Source organism: Osmia lignaria, chromosome 6 (genome assembly GCF_051020975.1).
Source record: "Osmia lignaria lignaria isolate PbOS001 chromosome 6, iyOsmLign1, whole genome shotgun sequence".
NCBI lineage: Eukaryota > Metazoa > Arthropoda > Insecta > Hymenoptera > Megachilidae > Osmia > Osmia lignaria.
Window position 1 is genome coordinate 7594167 of NC_135037.1, and position 26730 is coordinate 7620896.

Sequence of the window (26730 nt, forward strand, 5' to 3'; positions counted from 1 at the left end):
CGCTACCATCTTCATCAATAGCCACTCCAGTTCTTCCAACAGGAGTTCTGTCAATGAATAAAGGGAGTGTGGTCGATGCTGATGAGGTTACCACGATTTATTTCACCACCAAACAGATTGGTACTCTGTTAAATGGTCTATATGCCAAGGTCATTGAAAGTACTTCAAGTACTAAGATTGATGAAGAAAGAAAGGCAACCATTGCGCCCGTTCATGGTCATCGAACTGGTCTGGTGAGGCTGATACAAGGTCAAATTGAGAATAATGGAACTACCATATTCTATCAATCTAAAGTAATTGGGACCAGTATCGATGGTAGATACGCCCAGATCATTGAAAGTACTTCTAGCTTTCTGTCAACTCCAACCATCAGTATCGCGCCAACATCGACATTGCCACCTACTAAACCTACAGAGGTCCCTGAAATATCACCCTCACCTGCGGTGATCCAGTCTTCCTTATCAGAAGATCCAACCACCGAGTCTCCTGATCAAGATAATGACTCTGAGCAGAATGAAGATAGCGAAGAAGAGAACGAGGACGAAGATGGACAGAGTTCTAAGAAGAAGTCCAGACTGACGTTCTCGACGAGGAAGAGAACCTTCACACCAGCGATTAGGCCATTCGTCTCCAGGAGCAGACCGACCTTCAACCCGAAGAGAAAGGGCGCACAAGGTGCGACTACCATCACCAGAACGGATGCGACACCTACAATAACAGCAACTTTAGCTGGAAAGGGTAATAGATTCGCCTCGTCCAGGGGTCGAATCAGTTCACCGATAGGTCCTTATTCTTCGACGCTGTCTCCAGCTGGTTCCAGGAGGTTTGCTGGAAGAAGAGGATCTCCAAGTACTGCAAGCTCTTACGCCTCCTCTATTGGAAGCACCAGAGGCAGACCTCAGTCTAGAATATCGCCATCTTCTGTATTCCAAGGAAACAGACGTGGTCCAACTTCCATCAGAGGTTCTTCAGCTAGGGCTGCGACTCGTGCATCCAGTTCTATTTATCCTGGCACGTCCAGCAGGTACAGGCCACCAATTAGAGCCTCCTCGACCCTACTTCGAGGACAACCGACTGTCAAACACGATGATCAAGAGAATGATGCTAACGAGTTCACCACTACGACTTTGGTGACGGAGGAGACTCTTTACACGGACGATGTGGAAGGTGGAGAGACTGTGACGACACCGTTGCAGACTACTACAGAGTCACCGAGGAGATCGACGAATCCTCTGCTCAGATTCCGTAGACCGATTAATCTGAATAGTTCTGGAAGAAGTGGCACTACTCCAAGGCCACCCACGACTACAAGAAGAAATGGAAATTTAAGTAGAACTACTACACCGAGTGTTTCTAAGGTCACTAATGCTCGTGGAAGAGGTAATGCAGCAGTTTCAACTAGACCTAGACAGAGCAACACTGGCTTGTTTCCACCTCGAGGGTTATTTGGAAAGAAACCCGAATTACCTATCGAAGAACAGGCTGAACCCGAGGAGGTAGATGCAGAGGGCGAGGAAAATTTCGAGGATGATCCTGTGGAGGAGATAGTGGATAATGATTACGAGGGTTCTGAACACGAAGACAGGACATCCTCTGCGAATGTCAATCGAAGGTCAGGCAAATCTATCAGACCTGCGGTGCAAATCAGACCGTTTAATAGATTAAGAAGAACTCGCCGACAGGCAAGTCAGTTGAGGTCATTAACCAATCGTTTCCGTCGACCTGGTCAGCCGATTTCAAAGGCTGAAGACAGGATCGATGTTGTCGAGAGTGCATCCAATAAAGAGGAGACTACGAAGGTCACTTCTAAACCCATCGCGCGTTATAATAACCGAGGAAGATCTCTGACAACCTCTCGACCCCCTTCCAAGTCCAACAGCCCTGAAAAAACCTCAGCAGAGTCCGCAGAATCGAGTCAAAATAAGGTTAGAAACAGAAAGCAGTCCAATGGTGAGAGAACCTCTTCATCCAGAATAAAACCATCGCCAACATCCAACAATGGCAGACAGTTTACTCTAAGAGAGAAGGACGGAACGTCCGCGAGTAGATCGAACTATAAACGACCCAGCTCTTCAACGTCCAGATCAAACACTAGGTCCTCAAGTAATTCTGACAGAGTAAGACCTCCAAGGTTACGAAATAATTCGAACAAATCATCCGAATCGTCGAGTTCAAGACGAGTACCCCCGTCTCGTGCTTCCTCAAGGTCGTCGAGTAGGAACGGTAGCAAAAGAGGATCCTCTTCGCAGAGGCCGCGAGGTTCCCGCGAGGACATTAGGGAATCGCCCACCATTTACCCAGACTTTGACGGGACGATCACGGTAACCCATTACGTGCCCACCGAGGTGACGATCCCCGTTGTAAATAACGGAATCACGGAACATAGAAATATTATAACCGCTCAGCCTAGCACCGAGGTGCTGGCTCCCTCTCAATACAGCACTGTGACAGGTGGAGACGGCAGACCGCTGGTAGTGATCGTTAGCGAAGTTACCGGTACTAACATACAAGGTCAGACCGAGGTAACTCGATTCTTATTGCACGAGACGCCCACCACTCGGCTCTCCCACACGTTGACCACCCTAGGTGGTCGTAGGGCCTCGCAGTCCGTAATCGTACCGACGACCGTGTACTCCGTAGAGAACGTAGTGTCCACCATACAGCCTTCCATACCCGAGAATGCTCCTCTCGCGAACATTCTGTTGTCGCAGTTGCTTCTGGGTCAGTTAGGTCAGGCTAACCCTTTGCTGCAGCCGCAGGGCACGCCGTCCACCCAGTACAACACGCGCACCACCTCCTACGTCACAACCATAACCAAGCAACAGAGCACCGTGATTCCGCTCACTTTCCGCGGCAAAGAGATCCTGACCACCTTGGTAGACACCTCGACCGACGTGATCACCGCGACAGAGTTCGTCACAGACACGGTGGTGGTGACCCCGACGGCTGCCCTGCCAGCGGCTAACCTGAACTCGTTGCTGCTGCTGCTTCAGCAACCCCAGCCGCCAAAGAACCCTAATCCTCTGCTGGATCCTGTGTTCGCCGCGCCTCCCTTCACCCAAAGCAACACGTTACCGGGAGAGGTAGAGAGGAGGCATCAGCCGGCTGATTCGGACTACAAGCACGACAGCTATGAGTATTCTGAGGAGGAAGACGATGTACAGGAGTATCAGAAATCATCGAAACCGTCAAAATCGTCCAAGCCGCGTAACAGTCGTGGCAAGTACGAAAAGAAAGATGATCACTCGAGTACGCCGAAGGAAGAGTCCAGCGTGGTGACGCTTTACGTATCTGGTCGCAGGCCTGGAGAGTTCAGTACTGTTCTGAGCACCGTGAAAGTGAGCGATGCGGCTAGTTCATCGAGGAGAAGAAGGGATACTGGCCAGGATGCCCGTGTGGAGGTCCGACCTTCCATTCCAGCGTCGTTACACGCGGGACCGGAAGAGATCACTATCCTAGCGGGTAGCGAGGACTCGATGGACGCGCACGCGCCGACACAGAGTCTCGAGAGCGTAGTGGGTGACGTCGGACGGCACATTTCCACGTCCATCCGCACCTAACCCTCAGACCCCTCCCATTGAATCATTTCCTCATTCCTTCTAACTGTTATCTCACTTAATTAAGACCATCACAACTCATGAAAGCCCACCTAGATCGAAGCTGACGACCTTTCCGTAGTTCTCGTAAGTCGGTAGTCACGCGGTCGACCCTTCGACCGTTTGTTCCCGCATATCGCAGCGTCCAACGCGTCGCTGTTCATGTAATATAGCGAGAGTCTTCGGGGATGGCCCTGGTCGGGGGCAACGCCGTCTCCGTGGACGAGGAACCGTGGAAAGCTCGCAGCTTCGGTTGATCGAGACCCGTGTTGTCTTGTCTCTCGATCTCCATTACACGTCCTGTTCGCTATCCCAGTCTTTATTATCTTCTCTCTATTCTCCCAGCCGACGTTTCTCTTTCCTCCGTCCTCTACTTCTCCACCTACTAACATAGAGCCTCGAATCCGTCGCCGCACGCGCGCCCACACGACAACAACAAAGAATCTCAACGCATGGTACCTCTCTGTTTTTTGTCCGGATCAACGTCGCAGTAAATGCACACCGCCGCGATGAGTAACCGCTACTAAGTGCACGAAACCACGTATGATGGAATGTCTGGATGGCAAATTGTTCTTTAACCCACCTACCCGCCCGCCCTCTTACCGGACGCTTAACGACCATCCCGCCCACCGTTCGGTAGATTTAATTCCGATACAACGAGGATTATCTGTCAATGACACACACAAGCGAGAACGTCGTCTTTTCAGATGACTATCCTCACGACTACCAGCTAAGCAACCCTGATAACGCACGCGATAGTAGTTGGTCGTCCAGGATACTCACTGGCGACGACTACTTCGAAGAGACGCCGAGAAAACGAGTCAGAATACGCGTGCCCGTGGTCAGAAAGAACGGAAGACAGCATAAGTTGACTGTCGTTAGACGCAGACCTCTGCCGCCTAGAACTGAAGAGCCTTCTTCTTCCTTTATGACCGCCAGTCATACACCTAGAAGGATCGTGGTGACCCGAGTTAGGACTCTCGGCCTGGCTAACTCTATTCAGAGTGATCTGGAGCCTGAGAACTTCCGATCAGAGATTGGACGGCACAAGGTCACGATTACTAGAAGAAGAAAACTCGAATCGACTAGCGTTTTACCAACGACTACCGAGAAGAAGGCTAGAATCACCAGGAAGAAGTTGATTGCCGTCAGACCCGTCCAACCGACACCCACTTTCGCGATCATCACCACTGGGTTCTTCACTCCTTCCTCGGAGTACGATGAGGAATATGCTGAAGAGGCAGAGGAAGAAGAAGAAGAAGAAGAAGAAGAGAATAAGGAAGACGTTACTTCTACAGTCACTCCTGAGTTGAAGGAACCCCCTAATGTTATTGATAGCGAACCTGAGGATCTAGAAACTGAAGATAAGGTTGAAGAAAGTACATTGAAAGTACTGGAAGAAACAACTACAGATACACCCGTAATCATTACAACTAACTTCTTCTTCCCGCCTTCTGAGGATGAGTACGAAGCGTATGATGAATACCCGGAAACGACAACTGAAAATGTTAAAGATGATGTTTCAACAACGACCAAGTCAAAGGTTGAAGATGTATCATTTGATAAAGAAGAAATCACAACCACAACAGAAGCTCCTGTTGTATCTGAGAAAGAAGAAACGACGACAGAAATGATTGAAACAACGACTGAGAAGTCTGATGAATTATCGACTGTAGATTCAATTTCACTAGAGAAAGATGAAGAGATGATTGCGGAAGAACATTCGACTACTAAGTATCCTGCAACTGAAGAAGAAAATGAAGAAAATCAACGCGCAACGACAGAATCGGTGCAAACAACTGATGCAGACGTTCCTGAGGAACAGTTTGAGACAACTATAATACCTGAAGAAGATACTACAAGTACTGGAAAAGTAGAAACTGATGGTAATACTGAATACCCAGAATCAGATGATCATGAAACTCAAATTGAATTTGTAGATGACGAAGAAAAAGAAGAAGAAGATATTGACTCTCATGTTACAACAATTTCAACTGAAGTTGAAGATTCTTCGACGAAAGATACTGAAGATTCTCTGGAAAAGGGAATCGAATCTCACGTTACGACACCTGAAACCGAATCCGAAGAACATGAAGATTCCAGCAAGAAGATCGAGCCTAATATTACAGTAACTCAAACTGAATCTAAAGATACTGAAGACTCTCGAGAGATTGAACCTCAAGTTACAATAATTCAAACTGAATCTAAAAATGCCGAAGAATCTCTAATGACGATTGAACCTCAAGTTACAGTAACTGAAACTCAATCTGAAAGTTCTTCATCGAAAGACCTTGAAGAACATATAAAGAAGATTGAACCTCAATCTACAGTGATTCAATCGTCAGAAGATTCCGGACGATCCCTGAAGGAGACCGAACTTCAGATTACAATAAAGACAGAAACCAAGGATTCTTCATCAAAATACCCTGAAGAGTCTCTTAAGACGGACACAAAATCCCACACTGGAATCTCAAGCGTGAAACCAGATACGGTAGATAAAAATCTAGAAAAGACTCCAGAAATAACGATAAAACCTGAAGAAAAAGAGGAGATCCAGACGGTGAAACCAATACAACCAACTATCGAACCCTCTTCGACATCACCCCCCGTTTCTCCACCTTCCTCTGAAGTTTTTTCCACGTTCGCGAGTGTCCTGCCTCTGGAGACGTCTCGATCAACGTCTCACGACTCCTCGAGCCCGAACATGTTCGACGACATCGAAATACCGAGCGTGATTCCCCTGGAGGTCGACTATACCTGGTCAGAAACAAAGAAGACCTCGGTGGTACTCGAGGTCACTCCTAGCCTCGATTCGTCGAAGGTGGCCACGTCGATCTCCTCGCCAACACCCGAGGACATCGAGGCTGGATTAGCTGACGACCTTTATCTGTCCCTTTCGAGACCGGACTTTCCTGAGATTTTACCCTCGAAACCCGTGACCGACGTGCACGAGACGCAATCCACGCCCGACCTTGAACCGAGCACGAGCGTTTATTATACAGAGACCGTGGTGACGTCGACGCGATTAAGGACGTACACGTACGTGGTGACGCAACAGAACGGACTGGAGACAAAAGTGACCTCCTCGACGACCGTCAGACCGAGAGTGACGACCCTTACGTTGACGGTGCCCGTCACCGTGACTGTCACTCCTACCGTGGAGACAACGAAACCCGTGTCGTCTGTGTATAGTCCAGTTCCTGTTGCTGGTGAGTAGCCACCGCGGCTGTCCGAGCCTTTTCTATAACGATCGCCGTGTGTCTCGAATATTTTTCATTATTAAATTGGCTAATAAACGATGAACAGTGAATTTAAGATGAAACCTTGGAAATACCAATTAGCAATATTTTCGAGCCACACGGTAATCGATGTATAAAATATTCTTTAAACTAATGAAGACTTCTTTCCCCCTCGAGACTGTACATAATTGGAAGTCTCACTTCAATTGGCTTATGGCGATCGAAATTTTCCCTTGTACAATAGAACTTGAAATGTACATACTTGTAAATGAAGAATATTTATTGTACATACTAAATTTTCTGTTCTGTATATTTTCATTCTATCGTATGTTAATTGAAAATATTTATAGACGTTTGAATAACAATATATTCAGGTGTCTTTAGCGAAGAACTGTACAGTTTCTAAATTATTCAAGGATTTCAGGTATATCTTATTTTTCTTTTCATGTAACGTGTGTACATTGTTGACGGGTGAAAACGTGATTTGTTTTTGTAATTGGTTCACTATGGAATTGTAACACGACAGGAGAATACGAAGCGAAAGATGAAGAAGGTCGAAGGTTCAACTTGGCAACTCGTGTCATGTCGAACGGAGTAGAGGTGATCGTCGCCGGTCCGACACCGGCGTTACGATGGGAGAATTCTGTGCCTCAACCTACGCTGACATTGTCCGACACGGTTGTCATGATGCTTCCTCAAGATAAGCCCAATGAATTTGTTACCAAGACGTGTACCACCACCTTCACTTACTTAACTACAATTACCAAGGACGGTACCACTACCATATCCACGGAACAACAGGTAAAACCTTAATATTTTACTACTGATATTTTCTTTTATTTCGGCCTCCATTTCAAATCTGAAATAATTCAAGGTGATAGCCAACACAGCGACGGAGGAACGTCACCGAAAACCAGGCTCAGAGACAGCAGCAGTTACCCTAGATGCGTCGCCAACTCTACGGACAGAAGTCTTCAAAACGACCTACACCTACTTAACTCTAAACACTGATCATTCGAACATAAATGATGCTTTAGAGAGCAGCACGAAAGTTATAACAAACACTGTTACCGCTCCACAACATTATCTGCACATGATCCTTGAACCATCGGAAGCGCCACGACCGGAAACGAACACATATCTCAGCACCAGGATGCTGGAGAAGACCTTCATGGAGGATGGGCGAACCAGAATCGAAACTACCAGCGATACTGTCACTCAGGTTAATAGAGAATATTTTTGATTATTAAATATTCGAGTGTTTTAAATGATTATGTCTTTTTCTTCAGCTGATAATCACAGAGTCTGCACCACCTCCTCGTCCAACCAGTGTAACAACCACTTTGACAGCTTTGGATAGTACGGAGGAAAGCATGACCGATCTGATGAAGACGTACTACATCACTTATACCTATTATAATACCTTCTTGGAGAAAGGTAGTACGATAGTTCGAACGAACGTCGCGACCTCGACCGATGTTGTGCTGGAGAAAGTGCCTGTCAAGAAGACGACCACGAAGACAGCCTTGGTGAATCCTACCCCGGAACCTATACAGATCTTCGCCACGAAGACGTATTTGACGACATTCACTTACTTCACCACGTTGCTTCAGGTAATTTTCCTGAAGAGACTTTGAGAGTTTCTTTCTCTGGGCTCATGGTTAAAAATTGCAATGACTAAATTCATTTGCAGGCTGGACCAGATGGGGAGACCTCAACAACGATCTCTTCAAGATCTCATATAGTAGAAAACGTGGTCACGGAATCGATAGCACCGAGTTTACTGGATGCTGGATACATGAATGCTCTATTGACCACTGCACATCACTCTGATCCAGTGAAGAACGTCGTTACAGGATCGACGATCATATTCTTCGACGAGGAGGATCAGATCGATCCTACTACTACTAGTAGTTTCCAGGAAGCGACCTCTTTGATGGAACCTCCGAATGATGAAGCGATTTCTGCTAGCTTGGTGTCCACGGAAGCTTCTTCGGTTGTCGGTGAACAGAATTTGAAGCCTTCCGAGCAGAACAGCCAAGTAATTTATACAATATTTAATAGCACGTCTAATTAAATTAAATTTCAATTGAATATCGAGACTTCTAAGGTTTTAGAACTGAGGTAAATTTTGAAATTATAGTCGATGGAATTATTTTCAGGAACAAAATCTGACAACTTCCGGGGAGACTGTTCAAAATAAAAAGCCTGCTAGTCAGAACACTAGTGATCTTCAAGTGAGCAATCTTCTCAGTCTAGGATCTTTAGGAATAAATAGTTTGTCCGCTCTGGGACCAGTCATCACAGCTATGGCGGGTTTGCTTCAAGGAAAAACGACGGCCAGTCGAAGAAACGACACGATACCGCAAGCGGAAGTTCAGGAAGTAACCACGCAGAGGTCACCGATTTACATTCCTGTCGGTGAGTTCGTCGAAGAAGATATAGAAGCAGCTGAAAGCCAAAACATCGGTAAGAAAACTGAGCTTTTTTAGCGTTTCTTATTACTATCCCGAGTGTTCCATCAATTAACAGTACCTGTATTTTCTTCAAGGTGCCCACCTGGCGAACTTAAATCACAACTACATAGAAACGCGTCACAAAGTGGCGTCCAGTTTAGCAGACGGCATTCCAATCTCCCCGGGCGAAGTGATCACCGCGAACAGCGACGTGATAATCGGTAAACCAGGAAAAATGGCACCGAGACCACCTCAGACATTCTTAGAAGACGAAGAGCACATCGGTATGAAGCCACCGCCATTACCAGTTCCCAATATACCCGTGCATCCTGTTCTGGAAATCCTGGAGAACGATCGAGACGACTCTCAGCCGCAACAAACTCTTCAGGGTCACAAAGGACCACAGATACAGATATACCCTGCTCATCAAGTATACGAAGAACACTTGAAGATACCAGTGTCCATGCCCATCGACACGAATCCAAGTTTGATACCCAAACAACCTCAGAAATTACATTCTATTCAATCCTTACCACCAAAGAGGATGGGTTCCAAGCAAGATGTTCTGGAGAATGATCCTCTGTTGAAACCTCTGGATAGACCTAATGTTGAGCAGTATGCAAATCCGAATTTGAAATTGAACGAGCCGGAATGGAGTCCTGACAAATCGAGGAGACCATGGAGCGCTAAGGATCCTTTGAAACTTGCTCCTCCGCATCCACACTTCGATCAGGTATGTGTTTTTTGAATTTTAAGGAAAGTTGGTTTATTTATTTAATTTATTTTAAAATTATTGTAAATATTACAGAAGATCGACTTGGTAAAGCCACCAATGGAGAAACCATGGTCCACGATAGTATCCGAGGAACAGAAACGACCACCATGGGCCCAGAGAGATCCCGTTATCCCTAATACTTCTACTGTTCTTCAAAGTTCAGAATCAAAACCCATTTCTGCAGAACCCATAGTTCATCAAGTGCCACATGTTATTGATAGATCGACGGGGCAACCTTTGTTGGTGAACATTCAACCAAGTCAGGTGGCCAATGTAGTGATTCCTCAGGGTGGGACTCAGGCTTTGATATTTGGTGACACGAGTGAACCACACATAAGTGGACAATACTTTGATGATCCATCTCCGTATCCTGAATCAGAAGTTGGATTAGGATTCGTTGGAATTCAGGGGGTAATTAAATTATTGAAATTTGAATAATTTAACGTGATAATAATAAAAATTGTTCGTTATTATTTAGGTGGAGAATCTGCCACAGTATTCCAATGGAAAGGACCCAGCTGACTACATGGTGCCACCATCTCCACCTCTAAATTTCAAGAATCCTGAGAAACATCCTTCGCGACCAGTGATCCCATTGTCACCGGGTCGTTTTGAATACAACAGACTACAGGATAAACTCGAAGCTCCCGTGGGAAGACCCGAGAAAAAGCCATCCGACGCCCACGTGATCAAACATCCTGATGGTTCGAGTACACTAGGTGGACAAGGACACGTGCACACGGAGATCCTGGTCCATCATAGGCCAGAATCGGTGAACATTCGTCCGCAAGGTGTTCCACATCCTCCTCACGTGCATTCTAACAATCATTTACCACCACGAAGTCAATATCCCAAACTCCCAAAGCCTGCAGACCCTAATACTCCTCCAAGGAGGACAGAAATGTCCACCAACCCATCAGACAATTCTCATAGATATATTCTTTTGGCGAAACCAGACTCTGGAAACGAGATACTTTTGAATACTAACTGGAAATCGGATAAGAAACCACCAAGAATTATGATGAATAATAGGATCAGGCCACGACCTCCATTAAGATCGACGACTAGTCGTCCTTTGGACAGGCCGATCTATATTGAACGGCCGAATGTGAGGAAACCTGTTTACAATGTCCCTCAGAGACCCCCTACGAAGAATCAGAATTCAAATACCTTTGTACTGTCTCATCGACCACCGCCGAATCCTCAGATTCATCATGAACCACCTAGAATAACTACGACTAAGCCTGGTGATGGATTGAAGGAGGTGGTCACTGAGAGGCCTTCTTTTGGACCTCGTCCTCAGGTAAAAAAGAGTCCACATCAATTTTCACTATGTTTATAAATAATCATTAATATTTTACAAATTTTCTTTTCTCCAGCATATCGATCTTCAAGATAGGCCACCCCACTTCTACCATGAAAACAAACGTCCAACGAATGTTGTTCAGCTGAGACCTCAAGCTGAAAGAACAGAAGAGCATCTTCCCACAGGAGCGATAGAATACCACAATCCTTCCAAACCCAAGATAAAACCTGAAACTACCAAGCCAGCGATGAATACCGAAATTCCGAATTTCGATCAGAGTCCATCGGACCATCAAGGAAAACCAGACACCTGGCAGAGTGGTACACAGACCGAGAAGACTTTGGATTCCGAAACTGATGCTTCAGAAGAACACGTGAAATATCAAGATACAATGATCAATCAAAATAATAATTCTTATACAATTCCAAAACCAGTGGAACATAATCATCAGCAGCATGAAAATAAGAAACCTGCTTGGTTGAATCAAGGAGCGCCATTCACCCAGAAAAATGTGCCCACATCGACTCAAGTACCATATGGGCCAACTTACTACAATACCAAACTCCACGAGATGCCAATAGTCCAAGGAAAACCATTTGGCGTTTACAGTGGACACGAGGATGCAATGTCCTATGGTTACAAATGGAAAGAGGGCAAACCTGACTACGAGATAGTTGAAGGTGTACCTTCCACTTACTACGGTACCCAGAAACCATCGGTGGATCACAAAACGCAAGGTGGACACACATCCACTCCACAGCCTCATGAACGAGATGACACCATAGACCTGAAGCCTCCAGCCATCATCCCTCAATTCATGCCCGACTCTGATAAACCTGGCAGACCTTATCCCAGACCATCTGTAGCAAACAAAGCGGAAACTAGGCCTCCTTTCTACTCCAGACCGGAAGTTTCAACTCAGACATCTGAAGCTAGACCAGATCAGACGAAACAGTCTAATGGGGATAAACCAGGAACTCTGGAGTCTTTCACCAATGACAGTGTTTCTCAGGGAAACAAAGTGAATCAGAGTCACTTGCAATTAACTGGTTTTGTTGATTTAAAGTGGAACAATGGTGCGAAGGTGTCACAGACTCAGGATAATAGGACAGAAATCACGAAGACTCGCTTCAGGAATAGTACTATTCCTCATCAATCTGAAGAACAATACCCTCAGTCAGACATGGAGATGAATTCAGAAAATCATCGTCCTCCAGTGTCATCCCATCAACAAGAATATGATCCAGGGACCAGGATCCATCCAGAGTATCCTCACATCATTACCAAACCCAAAGCTCAGGTACCTGGGCCAATAACCATCTCCAGTGATCATGGCAAACCTGATACTAGACCAAATATAAGAATCTCCATGCCAGTGGAAGCGATAGGTGAAGAAGTTGACAGTAAGACTCAAACTGAACGACCTCCCAGCATGCTGATCACGAAGAATGATTCCATTGATAAGAACAAGAATGATGAAACTCTAGAGACGTCTTATCAGACGAACTTTGCATTGTCAGACGCAAATAAGGCTGATTCGAACAATGTTAGGATTCGTCCTATTGAAACATCTACTGGAGACATGTTGAGTAGCATGGAGGGAATGAGTGTGCCTTCCAGAGACATGATGCCACCACCTTTGAGGCCTGTTGTAACTTCCAATCAGGTGAATAACAATGAAGAAGAGGATTTGAAGCCACCACCTATACCTTCGAGAGATGTCGTTGGTCTGTCACCACCTCCTGTTGATATCACTACTACTAATAGACCTATGGAGGATAGATTTTCATTTGGGGTTGCAAACGAGTCTGGATTAAAACCTCCCCCTAAGTATATCCCTTTGAAGGACGCCACTGTGGCACCTCTGCCTAGTGTCAGCATGGTACCACCTAGCCCTAGGCCTTCTGTCACCAGGCCTTTCATCGTGGAACTACTTTCTCAGGTGAATTTCATCATTTTTCATTTTTCATTTTCATTCTTTTATAAATATTTCTGTTCCAATATATCCGTAATTTTATGACAGGACATGGTACCACCCCCTCCAGTGACACAGACCACCAGACCCCTCGAGATTGCCACTGTAAGACCGGCAGTGGCAGTGTCTGGATCGATCCAGATCGCAACAGCAGTAGCCACGTCTCACATCCCGGTGGTCCAGGATATGGAATCGAAGATACCGATCATACATGGCACTGTCGATCTTCCAGTTGTCGTGGACGTGCCTGAGATTCTCAGACCGGTTGAGACAAGGATGACGGAGCACGTTAGCATCTACACCGTGAGGCCTTTCGACACGAGACCGGTGTCCAGGTACTGAATCTCTTTTTATTTAATAATTCAATATATTGCTGATATGTTATCTAATTCAATCTTACAGAATATCGGTACAACCAACCGCGATACTTACCACAAATATGGTAATTCCAACGAAACTGAGACCATTGCAAGTGAACCATATCCAACCGAGTAGATCCTCGTCCACGAGTCGAGACGTTGAACCAACTAGATCGCATAACTTTGAGATTCCCAGGAATCCTGTGAAACGTCCAGAGCATCCAGTCTTCCTGGAGTCTAGTTACGATAATATTTTACCATCGACCAGGGTGGAAGCCACGGAAACGTTGACTCAGGTGATCACGAGCCAGAAGAAAGAGCCACGTCCTACTGTGACTAAAAATGAAAGCACCAAACTGGTTGTGTCCCATACAACAGAAAGCAAACGAACGAATGAGACAAGTGTGAAGGATTCGTCTAGCGTGGTGACTAGGACTGACAGTTCAATCGTGAAAGCAACGAGCACTTTATTGAAAAATGATAGAACGAATGGATCGATAATCAAGATGTCGAAGAGTACAAGCAGTAGTACTGTGCGTAAGGCTGTTAATGGAACTGCGACTATGCGCACGAAACCGAAAGAGGTACCATTTTTGATACAATGTTTGCCTTAGATACTATCTGTCTATTTACCCTATAATTTCATTACACCTGTTTGACCACCTCGAACTAACGCTACTTGTCTAACTACATACTCGACCAGCCACCTGCAGTTCTATTACCTGTTTGACGTTTAATACAGGATCATCCTTTCTATTTCAATTTTCAATCCTGTTTCTGAATGCCGCGATTTGTCACATATAGGTCACTCGATTCCAGACGTCTACCGTAACGAGAACGGAAACTTCGGTCCTGGGTTCTCCGCCAACTATACGAACCCTGCTTCTCACCCATACTATGACATCTACCACAGTGGAAACTGTAACGGAAACACTGTTACGTCCGACAAGTGTGATTTCTACAGTTACTTCTACTATTCTACAATCGGTGGTTACTAGGATACCTTCGTCGTACGAGAATGTGGTGGATAACGATTCGATCTTCGTGGTGCTGAGTGATCAGAAGCCACCGGCACCTGGAGCTGAAGAGGTAAATCTAACAAACAGCCCTTTTATATTAAATAATGCAATAGTTTCATGCAAAATTTTCTTATAGGTGGAAGCTGAATATGGAGATGATGTATCAAGAGACGAGCAAGATCCTGTTGGAAACGAGGTGCACAGAGTTCTGGCTGGTGGAGTTCTAGGAGCACCTGTGGTGTCCCTTCAACCTATCTCCAATCAATGTGCACCCGAGTGCAAAGCCTCCAGGGCGGAAATGTGTGCGGAAGTTGGAAACGAGTTGAGATGCATTTGTCGGCCAGGTTTCGCGAGGATGTTCCCTGATCGTCCTTGCAAACGTAAGTTGCTAACCCATCGACGACACAGTACAATATACAATCATTTTTTATTCATATTTTGTCTAATTACAGCTACTTACACTTACACATTGAGAGTTGGCCTGGATCGAATCGGACATGAACCAGTGAGCTACGAAGCGAGCTTGAACGACTCATCGTCCACACCTTATAGAAGACTATTAGGACCAATCAAAGATGCTCTGGATCGAACTTTGATGCAGAGTGATCTAAGAGATATCTACAGAGGCCTCGAAATAGCTGGCTTTACACCAGATCCAACGAAAGTTGAATTCCACGTTCAATTAAGCGATAATGCTAATGAAACTAGGTTGAAAGAGGTCCTTCGGAAATATTTGATCAATAGTAACTATAGCTTAGGTGGGACTGAAGTGTATGCCTCGAAAAACCTTGACGTGGTAAGTAATAATATTACTTCTTCGGTATAATTTGAATATTCTTTAATTTTCATTTCATTTTATTTCAGATTGATGCAACTGATTTCGACGAATGCACGACAGAGGAAGGTGGTCCCCATCACGATTGCTCGCAAAACGCAGCTTGCTTCAATTTACGTGGATCGTATCAGTGTTCGTGCAAGGAGGGATGGGCAGATCTGTCCGAGAATCCTACGTATCCTGGTCGAGTCTGTTCTCAGGCTCCCCTGGGATGTCCTAGCTGCAACAACAAGGGACATTGTGTCACGAACACAAACGGTCAGGAAGTATGCGAGTGTTTCCCGTGGCACAGTGGTCAACGTTGCCAGGTTAACCTGAAGGGTAAATTTTATTTTCCATAGAAATGATAAAACACGTATTTATATTCCGGGTGATAGAATTCATGGTTCCATAAATCTATTTGCAGTGTTACTGATAGCTTTGGTTACGACCGGGGCGATACTGCTGGGTCTTCTAGCGGTGTGCGTGAGTATGGCCTGTTTCCGTCAGCCGAATCGAAGACGAAGAACAGGCGACAGAAGGGCGATGATTCCTGGAACTGGGGGAGATACCAGCAGCGAGGGTAGCGTGACCGATCTGGCGATCCCTCACCATGTGCCCCATGTTCTACCCCCACCACCGCAGATGATAGCACCGTTGCCGCCCTCTAAAAGGCCAGCTCGCAAGATCAGTGGTAAACCGAGACATCCGCCGAGGAAAGCTACCATGGTTCCTGCCACAGGTTCGTTTCCTATTTTACCTTACATCTAATCTATATTAATTTTTACAATAATTCTTTAAAAATTATCACGATCAGCAGTTCCAGTGAGCGACGAGCAAAGAGACCGTTCGTTAACAGTGATGATTCCGCGTGCCAAGTATCGATCGGCGCCTCAATCACCGCAAAACTATAAATCCGGGATGAGTACCTTCTCGACCGAGGAGCACAAACTGCTTAATTATCTCGATAGCGGTACGCATAACACCGGAAATCGGAAGCAAAGCGTATGCAGTACGAAAGATTGCAAGGAAACTGAGGTGCAGGTGGTCAGGGCACCAGCTGCACCCAGTGGAGCTCTCGTTAGTGCGGGTTTCCAGGTAATTTTTGTAACAAAGTTTCATTATAATTCTGTAATTATAAAGGTAATTACTCTGAAATTAAAACGGCTGTCTTTTATTAATCAGGTGTCAGCGACAGTGACACGAACAATGGACGCCGATTCGACGTTGGCCAGATCCTGCGGGGAGACCACAGTGGAAACAGCAACAAAGGTTCTACGAACCGGTGATCTTCAGGGTGATCTTTGCTCGACGCTGGCTCGTTCCTGTGGGGAGACGACCATCCAAGCACCTACCAAGTTGTTGAGGCTCGATTTAGGCGAAGCTGGCTCCACTTTGGCTAGATCCTGTGGGGAAACGACCATCCAACCTCCTACTAAGGTCGCTGACGCTCGAAGGAACAGCGTCAAGGACTCGAGAGACAACAGAGACATCAGGGACAGCGCTAGTGAAGGGCACACAATGGCCGAGAGGGATCTGGGAAGCACGCTTCGACTTCCGGCTCAACATCCGCCTCTTTATAGCCCGGACAGGGTATGTTATCAATGAAACTCGACCTTCTTCCGTCGTTCTTTGTATTTTCTCTTTCAAGTGTATTTCTAGATTTTACTTCGCTATTTAATTTTCTTCTTTTAATTATTCCAGATCAGCGATCGGGAATCAAACTTTGACTCTCTCTAGGCATCGAAGATCGTACGATTATTATAAAAAGAAAAAAAGAAAAAGGATCCAGTCGACGGAGAATCGTGGACGGAACCGCTGGACGGTAGCCTCCACATGCTCAAAATAAAAGAGGAAACGAGTCTTTCTTTCTCGAAACGATTGCAATTGTCGAGACGAAATCATGAAGCTTTAATCGTCTATTCTTATTAAATTAAAAAAGATATTTATTGATAGGAAAGCGTCTCGAAGGAAGAAAACTTTTTTCTCGATCATAAAACGTTCAAAATGGAAAAAGAAATTTTGAATGTTAAAAATTGAAATTGAAATTACGAGCAACGCTTTGCTCTATTTATTTATAACGTATACGTTTCAATCGCGACAGGCGCTCTCTTTGCCGTCGACGGAAATCTCTTTTTTTAATCGAACGCAAAGAAGCTCAGATTCAAAGAGACGCGCTGGTTACTTATTCCCGTGCCAAAATATAACCAATGAAAGGGAAAGCTGTGTAAGCTTTCCGACTGTCGTTTTCACGTTTTTATTTTCTTCTACTTTCTTCTTCCATAATGGATAGCGGAGTATACGAAACGTTGCTTAGAAATTTGATTGTTGCAAAGAAATTTGGAGGAACGTTTCATTTGTGTTTTAACACTTTCAGCTTCGTTTCGATGCTGTTCCTTTGAATAATATATAAAATTATCGTGAAATAATGAAATTTCCTGCAAGAGTTTCGTGATCCTCCGCAAAGGCTACACGCGAATCGACGCGTAAACTGAAGGCAGTGTCATAAGTCGTGAACGGCGCCGATCGCCGCGGATTCGAGAACCGCTCGCGATCGCTCACGAGAGCAGGCATTTATTATTATTGTTGTTATTGTTTGTTTGTTTAGTCTATTCTTTGGCGGGTCTCGTCATGTTGCCCGGCTTCGTCGCAGCGTGGTAAATTCAATGCGATCGAACGATCTGATCAATCGGAACCATCTATTCGATCAATCAAATTACAAATTCTTCTAGCTCGATGGAAATAGTGTTGAAATTCTAACTGAATTTTTATATTACAAAGAAATCGAGTTTATATATAATCAATAATTCTTTAATTAAATATTGTATTTGAGAATCTGGTTCGATTCATCATTTCTCGACGTCGCATCGAACATTTCCTCGTCAATTAGCCTCGATCAATCTTCTTGATTGACAATTAAATTGCCATGGTTAATTGAATTTCGAATGTTCGCCAATTATATTTTTTATCGAGACGAAGCCGCGGCAACGTCGCTGAATAAGACTCGAGGAAGAGCCAGCAGTACGTGTTTTACATTTTTCATCCCCCTTCCCCCCCCCCCCCCCCCATCCCCCTTTTTTTATTTAGCTCAATAGGTAAGTAGCGTATGCGAATGTAATACGGAGGATAGGTGTGTATTATTAACGATGTTATTTCTTTCTGATAATTATTTTTCTCCCCTCTTCTCTGTAAAATCGCGTTTAACCAAAAGAACCATTTCGGTATTGTCTTGTTAAACGAAGGCGATTATGCTCGTACCTTTTATCGCGAACTAACTAACTCGTCGAAAATCAATTGTTCTTTATACATACAGCATACAACATGTACGCCTAGATATTAATTTTATACATATACATAGATTTACAATGATATACATATGAATATATTCTGTTGTACATACCGTCTCCACGAGAAACCTCTTCTACTTAATGTTATTGTAATTTTGTATACTTAGTGTCTGTATACTGCAACGTAATTTTAATAAAACTAAATAATACAAATGGTTTCCTAGCTAATTATATCATGTCAGAATGAGTGTGCATCTAATTCAATATTTCAATTTTTTATTTTAATTTATAGAAAATTTTTGCGGGAACTTTATCAAAGTGACGCGCGTTGATTTTGATAAATTTAAAAATTATTATTTATATAAATGTTTATTAAATTTTATAACTTTGTTAAGTTTATAGATCACCACTAGATGGCGACGAGGGTACTGCCTTCAGCGGCGAGTACAGATAGTAGAAGACTGGACATGCCTTTGTTCCCAAAGGGTCGTGAATTTGTGCCTTGAGAACGAACGCCATCTTCTTTATCCTAGTATAAAAATCAGAAATACTTCGTACTGCAACAGTCTAACTCACTTTGATGGTAATAACAGATTGCTTCGTTATCAAAAACTGTACCCCATTACTCATTGTCAGTCAGTGTCTCGAGCACAGCCTTGCCATATTACAGCCCTTCTCTGAACACTATGACGGCTTCACCACCAAAAGCGGGCCCCTGGCGTCGGGAGTGGGGGCTCCAGACGCCTTTGCACGCGTCTCAAGTAAAAGCCAGCACAGTCTCTTATTCCAAGATAAAAGTAGATTTTATGAAAAAAATCAATTTTCCAGTTCATCATATATGATACTCATCGTCAGGTGACGCCGGTGGTACCGTTCTCAAAAGGCGTATTAATAAAAAATCATAAACTTCAGGATGATAGCAAAGGAAGTACTAATAGGAACTAGATGGGCTCGATAGATACACCGCCAAAACTGATGAAAAATATTAAATTTGAACAGCACTAGAAGACTAATTACCTGGTTCCCTCGCAGAAACAAAAATCCTATGGATACTGAACGTCAATGGCACCGGAACCGTCGACAATCGTCAATAGCCGTTTTCTCGACAAAAGGAAGATTGTACGTCGCGGTCGCGTCGTTTCGATTCCACGAGCGAAGCGTGTACAGCTCGCGAGAGGGCCAGCTACGCCCCAAGTGCTCGTGGAACGCGTAGAAGAAACTGTAGCTAACCCGGTTTTCCAACGAATTCGACGACGAGGACGAGGATCGGTCGGGCCTCGAAGCGTTCGAGTAACGTTCCCTCGCAACGAAAAACTTGCACGCTTCGTCGCTGGTAATTTCAACGTAGACGGGACGGGCAAAAAGAACGTGGCCCGACAAAAGAGGCCCGATACACGCGAAATTACCTTCTCGACAACCTTACACGGCCACGACTCGGCCAGTCCTAATAAGGGACGACGGTATAAATAAAGTCATTTGCGGTAGTTGCCGCTCGTCCGAGGGCCGTTCGACGAATCGGCCCTTTCGTCGCGTGTAAAAGAGACCTCGAATCTCATGTGGACGTCGATCCGTGTCACACGAGTCGAATGCCTCCTCAAAGGTTCGGTTTGTTTTGTGCTTCAGCTCGCGTTTTACCGTGCAGGACATTGCTTGTACCAAGACGAATCAAGAGACCCAGCCTGGCACACGTCCCTTTCCTTTTATTAAAAAAAAAAAAAAATCACAATTATTCTAGACAATTTGACTATACAAAATAATTGTTAAAATTCACATGACATCATAGTACTGTTAGCAATCGTTCGAAATTAACGAGCATCTTATAAAAAGAAATATAATTTTTACCTTTGGAAATTTGGAAAAAAATTCGCAATTGTTACCATTGGAATGTCGAGCGGTAAAAGTGAAGCGGAAACGGTGGTGGACGTAGGGAACCGGCGCGACAGAAGGAAGTCAAAGCGAACCTTTTTTCCCGGAATCGGTAGGCTCGACGCGTTTTTGCGACACGTTGCGCACGCCCGGAGAAATTGGAACCCTTGCGTCCTCGTGTTTCTGGCCATGGACCCCCACCGATTTCTCGCTGCCCCTTTTCTTTCCTCGACCTCCCTCCGACCCGATTGTCAGATAAGATTTCGTCGAAGGAAAATACGAGTAAAGGTCCTGGAGGGATCCCTTTAACTGTCCTCCAGAGATATCCTTCTTCTATCAAGAATTCTGAAGAAAATTTGTTTTCTAGCTTTTTGGAATTTCAATTTGTACTTTCCTTAAAAGAGGGTGAATTTTGATCGAGGAAGAATTCTTTTTAAATCAAAACAACCCCTCTTCAATTACACTATACCCCGAAAATTTCAAAATAATTTCTGATTAAAAAATTCCCTTTCAAAATGTCATAATCACCGCTACTTTTACCTATATCAAAAATCGGTCCACTATCATTCAGGTGTCCAAGAAAGAGGGTCTTCAGTGGTCTCGAAAAAAAAGGAAAGGTAGACCTGGACAGCATCGGCATCGTTTCCGATTTCTGGTCACAATGGCGTTACACGGGACGCGCATGCCACGAAATAAATTGTCCAGAAATTTCAAAGGTCGGTTCCCCTTTGTGGGGATTAGCCAGGCACCGCAGGCTACCAGCTACAAATCACCTGGTACCAGTTACCAGTTACCACCTATCACGTTGATACGCCAGAATTATTGCGATCGAACCGGCGTGTATCGTCCGGACGACTTTGTCCATTGTGGACACGCAGAGTGTTGGTCGCATTGTTTGTAAACCAGGCGTGATCAGCCTGTGTGGACGATTTATAACGATCGTGTCCGGAGCCTCTATTCTACGGAGGGATCGATCGTCGTCATAAAACCGTCCAGACGCGATCAAATCGTTCGAGCAGCGTGGAAATTACGCTCGGCTACCTGAACCGAACAGGCAAGAGGAGGATTTTTAGAAGACGCGTGAACGGCTTTCTCGTGAGATTTTTGGTTCTTAGTAAAATGACGAGAAAAAGGTATGTGTAGGAAATTTTATTTCCAAGCACAAAGGATGATGGTTTCTAAAATTCACATTAATAAAATGAAATTAAAGTACTGAAAGGAATAGTAAATTTCAAATTCCATTGAAAATGCCATAGCTCTCGAAAAATAAACTTTCTTTACGTCTCTGGATGGTCAGCGTTAATGAAGACATCTCGCAACCTGGTAGAAAAAAAGGAGAGTCTCTGGTCCGACTCAGGGTTCTGAAATCACCCTCACAATGGCCGACTTCGTATCCATTGTCGGCTGTGGAGCTGCGGCCCCGTATAATACCGGAGAAGCTAAGCATTGTGCTGTTTCCTGAAAGAAGGAGCAGAAAAGGAGTCCTGGTCGTGATCTATGGAACAGAACGAGGTGCCATCCGTTGCCCTGCTCCTCTCCGCCCCCGCCTAGTTCACACTGCTCGCGAAACCGAGATGCGTGAAAAGGATTTCACAGAAAATTCGAACACGAATGTTGCCGTTTTATGGTCGCTCGTTTACGCCATGGACCCGTACCTGGTTCTCCAGCGTTTCCTTGAATTCCTGTCGACACGGTTTTTCTTTCTTTCCACAGCTTTTTTAGGAAATTTTCTCGCTTCTTATGGGTTTGTGGACACGGTGGGTGGAGAAATTTTCTTCGATTATGTCTTCTTTCGTTATGATGTTTTTTTAGCAACACAAAACATCGTATGGTGTGAAATAGACAATCACAGGATGAAAGGATATCCAGCGAAATATTAATTTTTTTCTACCTCCTTTGATGTGTTGAAATTGTAATTTTTATTGTAAATAGTCTTTTCACTGATTTTTTTATATAAGCGACGCCCTAAAATTAGAAAACAATGATTAGAATATAAAAATTTAAGTAAAAATTTAAGTGTTCAGAATTAGTTCCACTAATATATATAATTGAAAAATTCGAAACAATAAAAATTTCACATAACTGAAGAATGTACGTGACACAAGGTGAAAAATAACGTGTCTGATATTATTGATGTTAACAAAATGACAACTCATTATGGAATTGCGAAGTCAGCACACTAAGGCGAAGGAAAGAAGCAATTTCATAGAGAAATTCAACGAAACAGCCTCTTCTGACATTTTTTTTTTCCTCTCTGACCGATGGAAAAAGGTTGATGAGCTCTTGACGCAAGAACTGCTGCCAATTGATGTTCGACGGACATTGTTCTTCAGCTTTGTTCGGAAAATCTTTGGAAATCCTAACTGTTGCAGCTAGCTCTATTGTGGAAAGCTCTGCCGGAAATCGTTAAGAATAATGAGCGATCCGGGAAGTTCCTTAAGGGCGACATGACAGGGTGCTTTTCTACTAATAGACTCGTCTATTAGATTTTAAGCATTTCCCTTGAAAATATTCTCCAAAGAATAATATATTTTTCTCAAATTAAACATTAATCAAATATTTTCATCTATATATAAATAAACAATCTTAAGCAAAATTAAACATTAAATTACAAAAAATTCCTCGTTTCACAAAATATGAATAGAACCCCCAGTCACCCTTCTTCAGAAGCAGAAATTATTTTTGCATCGTTTCATCTGAACCACCATCCCATTTCTACCCCCATCATGTCAAATTTTGAAGGAACGGTACACGCACACACCTGTCCGTCGACTTTCCCTGATTTTCCGGCTCCGCTAACAGGCATAAAGTTTTCGAGTTTGCGATTCGCGACGGGTCATGGTGAACAGAATGAACGTCAAGGTGATGAGTGACACAAAGCCAGGACATTAGCGGGACAGATCCTGTCATTTGCCGGGATTTACCTGCCTTTCATCCTTGGCCGATGCTGTGTTCAGTTGGATAGAGAACGCGCCAGACGACGACATTCGAATCGATCCATCATGTTTGCAAGGAAAATTACATGTAACGGGTGTTTTCCAGTATTTCATAAACAAAATTCAATGTGACTGAACCCTATAAGTTCAAAATAAAAACCTTTTTATAAAAAAGATTCTTAATCTATATTAGCAAGATAATGATTGAGAAAATTCATAATATATAGGCATGGGTGGAATTTCATTTTGAAACACTGAATCATGTTTTTGTTCCATTTACTGGTCTAGTTTCAGACCTTACACCACTTCCTTCGAGCAGTTACGCAATGTCCTTTCTTTTTTATTTATAGTTGCGTAAGACAGTGGGTATTTCGATAACGTCACATCGAAGGACAAACTGGTGTCATTAGTGGACTTACTCTTAACGAGTGATAAATTAGAAGGTTCATTGGTTTCGATATTTCCAATAAAAACAGAGTATCGTTCTATGCGAACTGAACAGGAAACGTATATTCCATCGAATCTTTGGAAAATTTTAAAAAATGTCATTTTATGGCACCCGAAGCTGTGCATCGATTCGTCACACGGACTCGTCTCTTTTCAGATTCTCGAGAGAGAGAGAAGGCTCATCGACGCTTCCGTACGTCAACGCGTACGTTCGACGTCCATTAACGTTTCACCGCGGCGCGAAAATAACAAACAGACGATGAAATCCGATTTTCCACGGTGGCCTGGTATCTCGTCGGCACGTTTCCAGCTACGTCAACCGGTTCCTATTTTTCCACGGACCGTTCCAAATCCTTGGAACGTGTCGCAATAAAGGCGACCGGTGAATCGAACCACGGCCATGGGAAATCATGGGATTTCGAGGCGTGACACGCTTCGTAGGAATCCAACGTTTTTCTTGATTTTCATGCCGCCACCGCGTGTCTAACCTTTGGACAATAACGAATGATCGACTTCCGTTCATTCTACGATACGCTTTCCTTTTTTCTCAATTCAATAAATAATTGAAATTCTAGTGATCTGTTGTTAGATCTATAGTATAGATCTATTTTATATTTTATAGTCACGTTCCATGACATTTTTTTCAACACCCTTAGTTTCTTAGGTGTCTAAAAATATTTAAAATGAACGAGTTCGTAGGGGGTCGGATGGATACAAAAGGTGCGGGGCAACAGCGAGAAAAAGCAGAGGAAATGGGAGGTGGAATGAGACCGGGAACGAGGAGCGCGATTTTTCATTTTCGAACAGGCCGGGTAACGCCTGCCTGTGTCGGGTCTCTAGCGAGCCGGTAATCATCTTGTTCTCGACGCCCCGTGAATAACACAAAGGGATCGAACTGGCGCTAATTACGTCGCTGGACCCTCATACACGACACGGTTAGGAGGTTGAGGCCCGAAAAATTCGGAGCCGCTGTAACGAATGGGCTCGAGCTTTTGAAACGCCGGCGTTCCGAGGAAAATGACCCCTTTAAATTCCTCGGGCTGAGAATTGAACGAGGCAACATTGAAATAGGATTTATACAACATTAAGTTTCAAATGATGAAATAATTGAAAAATTCCAATGTAAAATTAACCATCAAATCGAGTCGCACTAAAAAGAAAGATAGAAAATTATTTCTAACACTAACTAGGAGCCAGCGATTAACATGTTCCCGGGTGATTCAGCAATGCAACCCGAGGGATACGCGGCGGTAATCGTCCCGGATTAGGCGGATTCAAGCATAACGGCGGTCGGGAAGAGCAAAGAAGAAATCAATTTTGCTCTCCCTCCCCCCCCGCGCATACGTCGCGGTCGGCGCGAATGAACAGCAGGTAGAGCAAACACGGGACAAAAGGGGCCCTACGGGTGACTTGCGAAACTTCTTACGCTCCTGGAGGCTCGTTCTAAGCCCCTTCGAGGCTCATAAGGGCCGCGAGAAGGGGCCTTAGCCATGGAAAAACAATGAGGCGGCCCGATCGGACCCGGACTCGCTCCGCGCGGCCCTTCTGATTCGCCATGAAGCAAACAAGAAATCGAGAACGATGGCTGCTTCATCTGGTCGTGTCTTCTCGTCCTCTCCGCTCGTTTCTGCTCGAGGAACGACGAATGCCTGCTTTGGAAACATCCAACGAGGATGTCTTGCCTCGAATCGCCACCGAAACGATGGCTGTTTCGCGCCACAGAATCATCTGATTCCGGGGAATCATTTCTCTTGAATCTTTATTGATGATTTCTTTTTTCTTCAAGCAGTAAGAGAATAACTATACGATAGATTAAAATATCATCCTGACAAATTGGCAAATAATTTATTCAAAGTTGAAGATAATATTTGAAGACCTAATCAAAGACATAAACACAAATAAACCGATTTTCCGGAAAATTTGTATGAATATAATTTCTTAATTTATTCTTGCATTATTAAAAAATTGAAGAAAGGATATCTATCAATGTTTATTCATGCAGCATCCAACAGCCTCTGGTTCCAGTGGTTCTTAACCCTTTTGAAATCAAGGAACACTTTTAATGATCCAAAAAACAAACAAAAACATCCTGCGTAGAAATAAATATATTATTAAATATATTTAATAATTTGATGAAATAGAAATATATGTATTCTTGAATGAAATTTATTTGAGGCTAAAATCATTTAATGTGATACCTGAGCTTGTCGGCTTTTGCGGATTTCTGCGATATTAGGTTTAATATTTGATATTTGATAAGAAGATTTAAATCAAATCTTCTTATCTTTTATTAATTATATATAACGTTTAAATTAATATCTATATTATAAAAATCATTAAAAAAAAATTCGGCTACCATAATTTCGCGGAACAGCAGTATTCCACTGGACTCTCAATTTTATTATCCTTCAAATGGAAGAATCGAAACGGCGATCGCGGCACGGCGCGGTGTTCGAGGACAAAAGCATCCTAAGCATTTCCGATAGAATAAATGAACATGACTAATATTCCGTCGCGTCGTGTGGAGCACGGTTACCACCGTCGACCCGTTACAAGTCGAGGCGTGCTGTTTCTCGTGTAACAGGTTTCGAATCCGCCTCGTAGCCGAAGAAGTGTCGCGCGTCGTGGAAAGTCGGTAATAAACTTATAATGGGT

At 44.0% G+C, this 26730-nt stretch overlaps 1 protein-coding gene across 4 annotated transcripts in view; it reads left to right on the forward strand.

The window, feature by feature from the left end:
• The window catches only part of LOC117601274 (uncharacterized), a 57394-nt gene extending 38375 nt beyond the window's left edge, over nucleotides 1–19019 (forward strand). Inside the window, exons 3-22 of one of the 4 annotated variants that reach the window (XM_076688555.1) lie at nucleotides 4304–6805; nucleotides 7362–7636; nucleotides 7710–8057; nucleotides 8125–8448; nucleotides 8529–8876; nucleotides 8998–9304; nucleotides 9387–10024; nucleotides 10100–10477; nucleotides 10545–11369; nucleotides 11446–13314; nucleotides 13396–13682; nucleotides 13750–14290; nucleotides 14511–14795; nucleotides 14862–15105; nucleotides 15178–15521; nucleotides 15590–15881; nucleotides 15967–16281; nucleotides 16357–16637; nucleotides 16725–17132; nucleotides 17244–19019. In XM_076688555.1, the coding sequence (XP_076544670.1) occupies nucleotides 4304–6805; nucleotides 7362–7636; nucleotides 7710–8057; nucleotides 8125–8448; nucleotides 8529–8876; nucleotides 8998–9304; nucleotides 9387–10024; nucleotides 10100–10477; nucleotides 10545–11369; nucleotides 11446–13314; nucleotides 13396–13682; nucleotides 13750–14290; nucleotides 14511–14795; nucleotides 14862–15105; nucleotides 15178–15521; nucleotides 15590–15881; nucleotides 15967–16281; nucleotides 16357–16637; nucleotides 16725–17132; nucleotides 17244–17279 (10847 nt within the window). In that variant the 3' untranslated portion in view covers nucleotides 17280–19019. The remainder of the gene's footprint in view (nucleotides 1–4303; nucleotides 6806–7361; nucleotides 7637–7709; nucleotides 8058–8124; nucleotides 8449–8528; nucleotides 8877–8997; nucleotides 9305–9386; nucleotides 10025–10099; nucleotides 10478–10544; nucleotides 11370–11445; nucleotides 13315–13395; nucleotides 13683–13749; nucleotides 14291–14510; nucleotides 14796–14861; nucleotides 15106–15177; nucleotides 15522–15589; nucleotides 15882–15966; nucleotides 16282–16356; nucleotides 16638–16724; nucleotides 17133–17243) is intronic. The other 3 variants (XM_076688556.1, XM_076688557.1, XM_076688558.1) reach the window with 3 other exon arrangements.
• Nucleotides 19020–26730: the final 7711 nt, after the last annotated feature.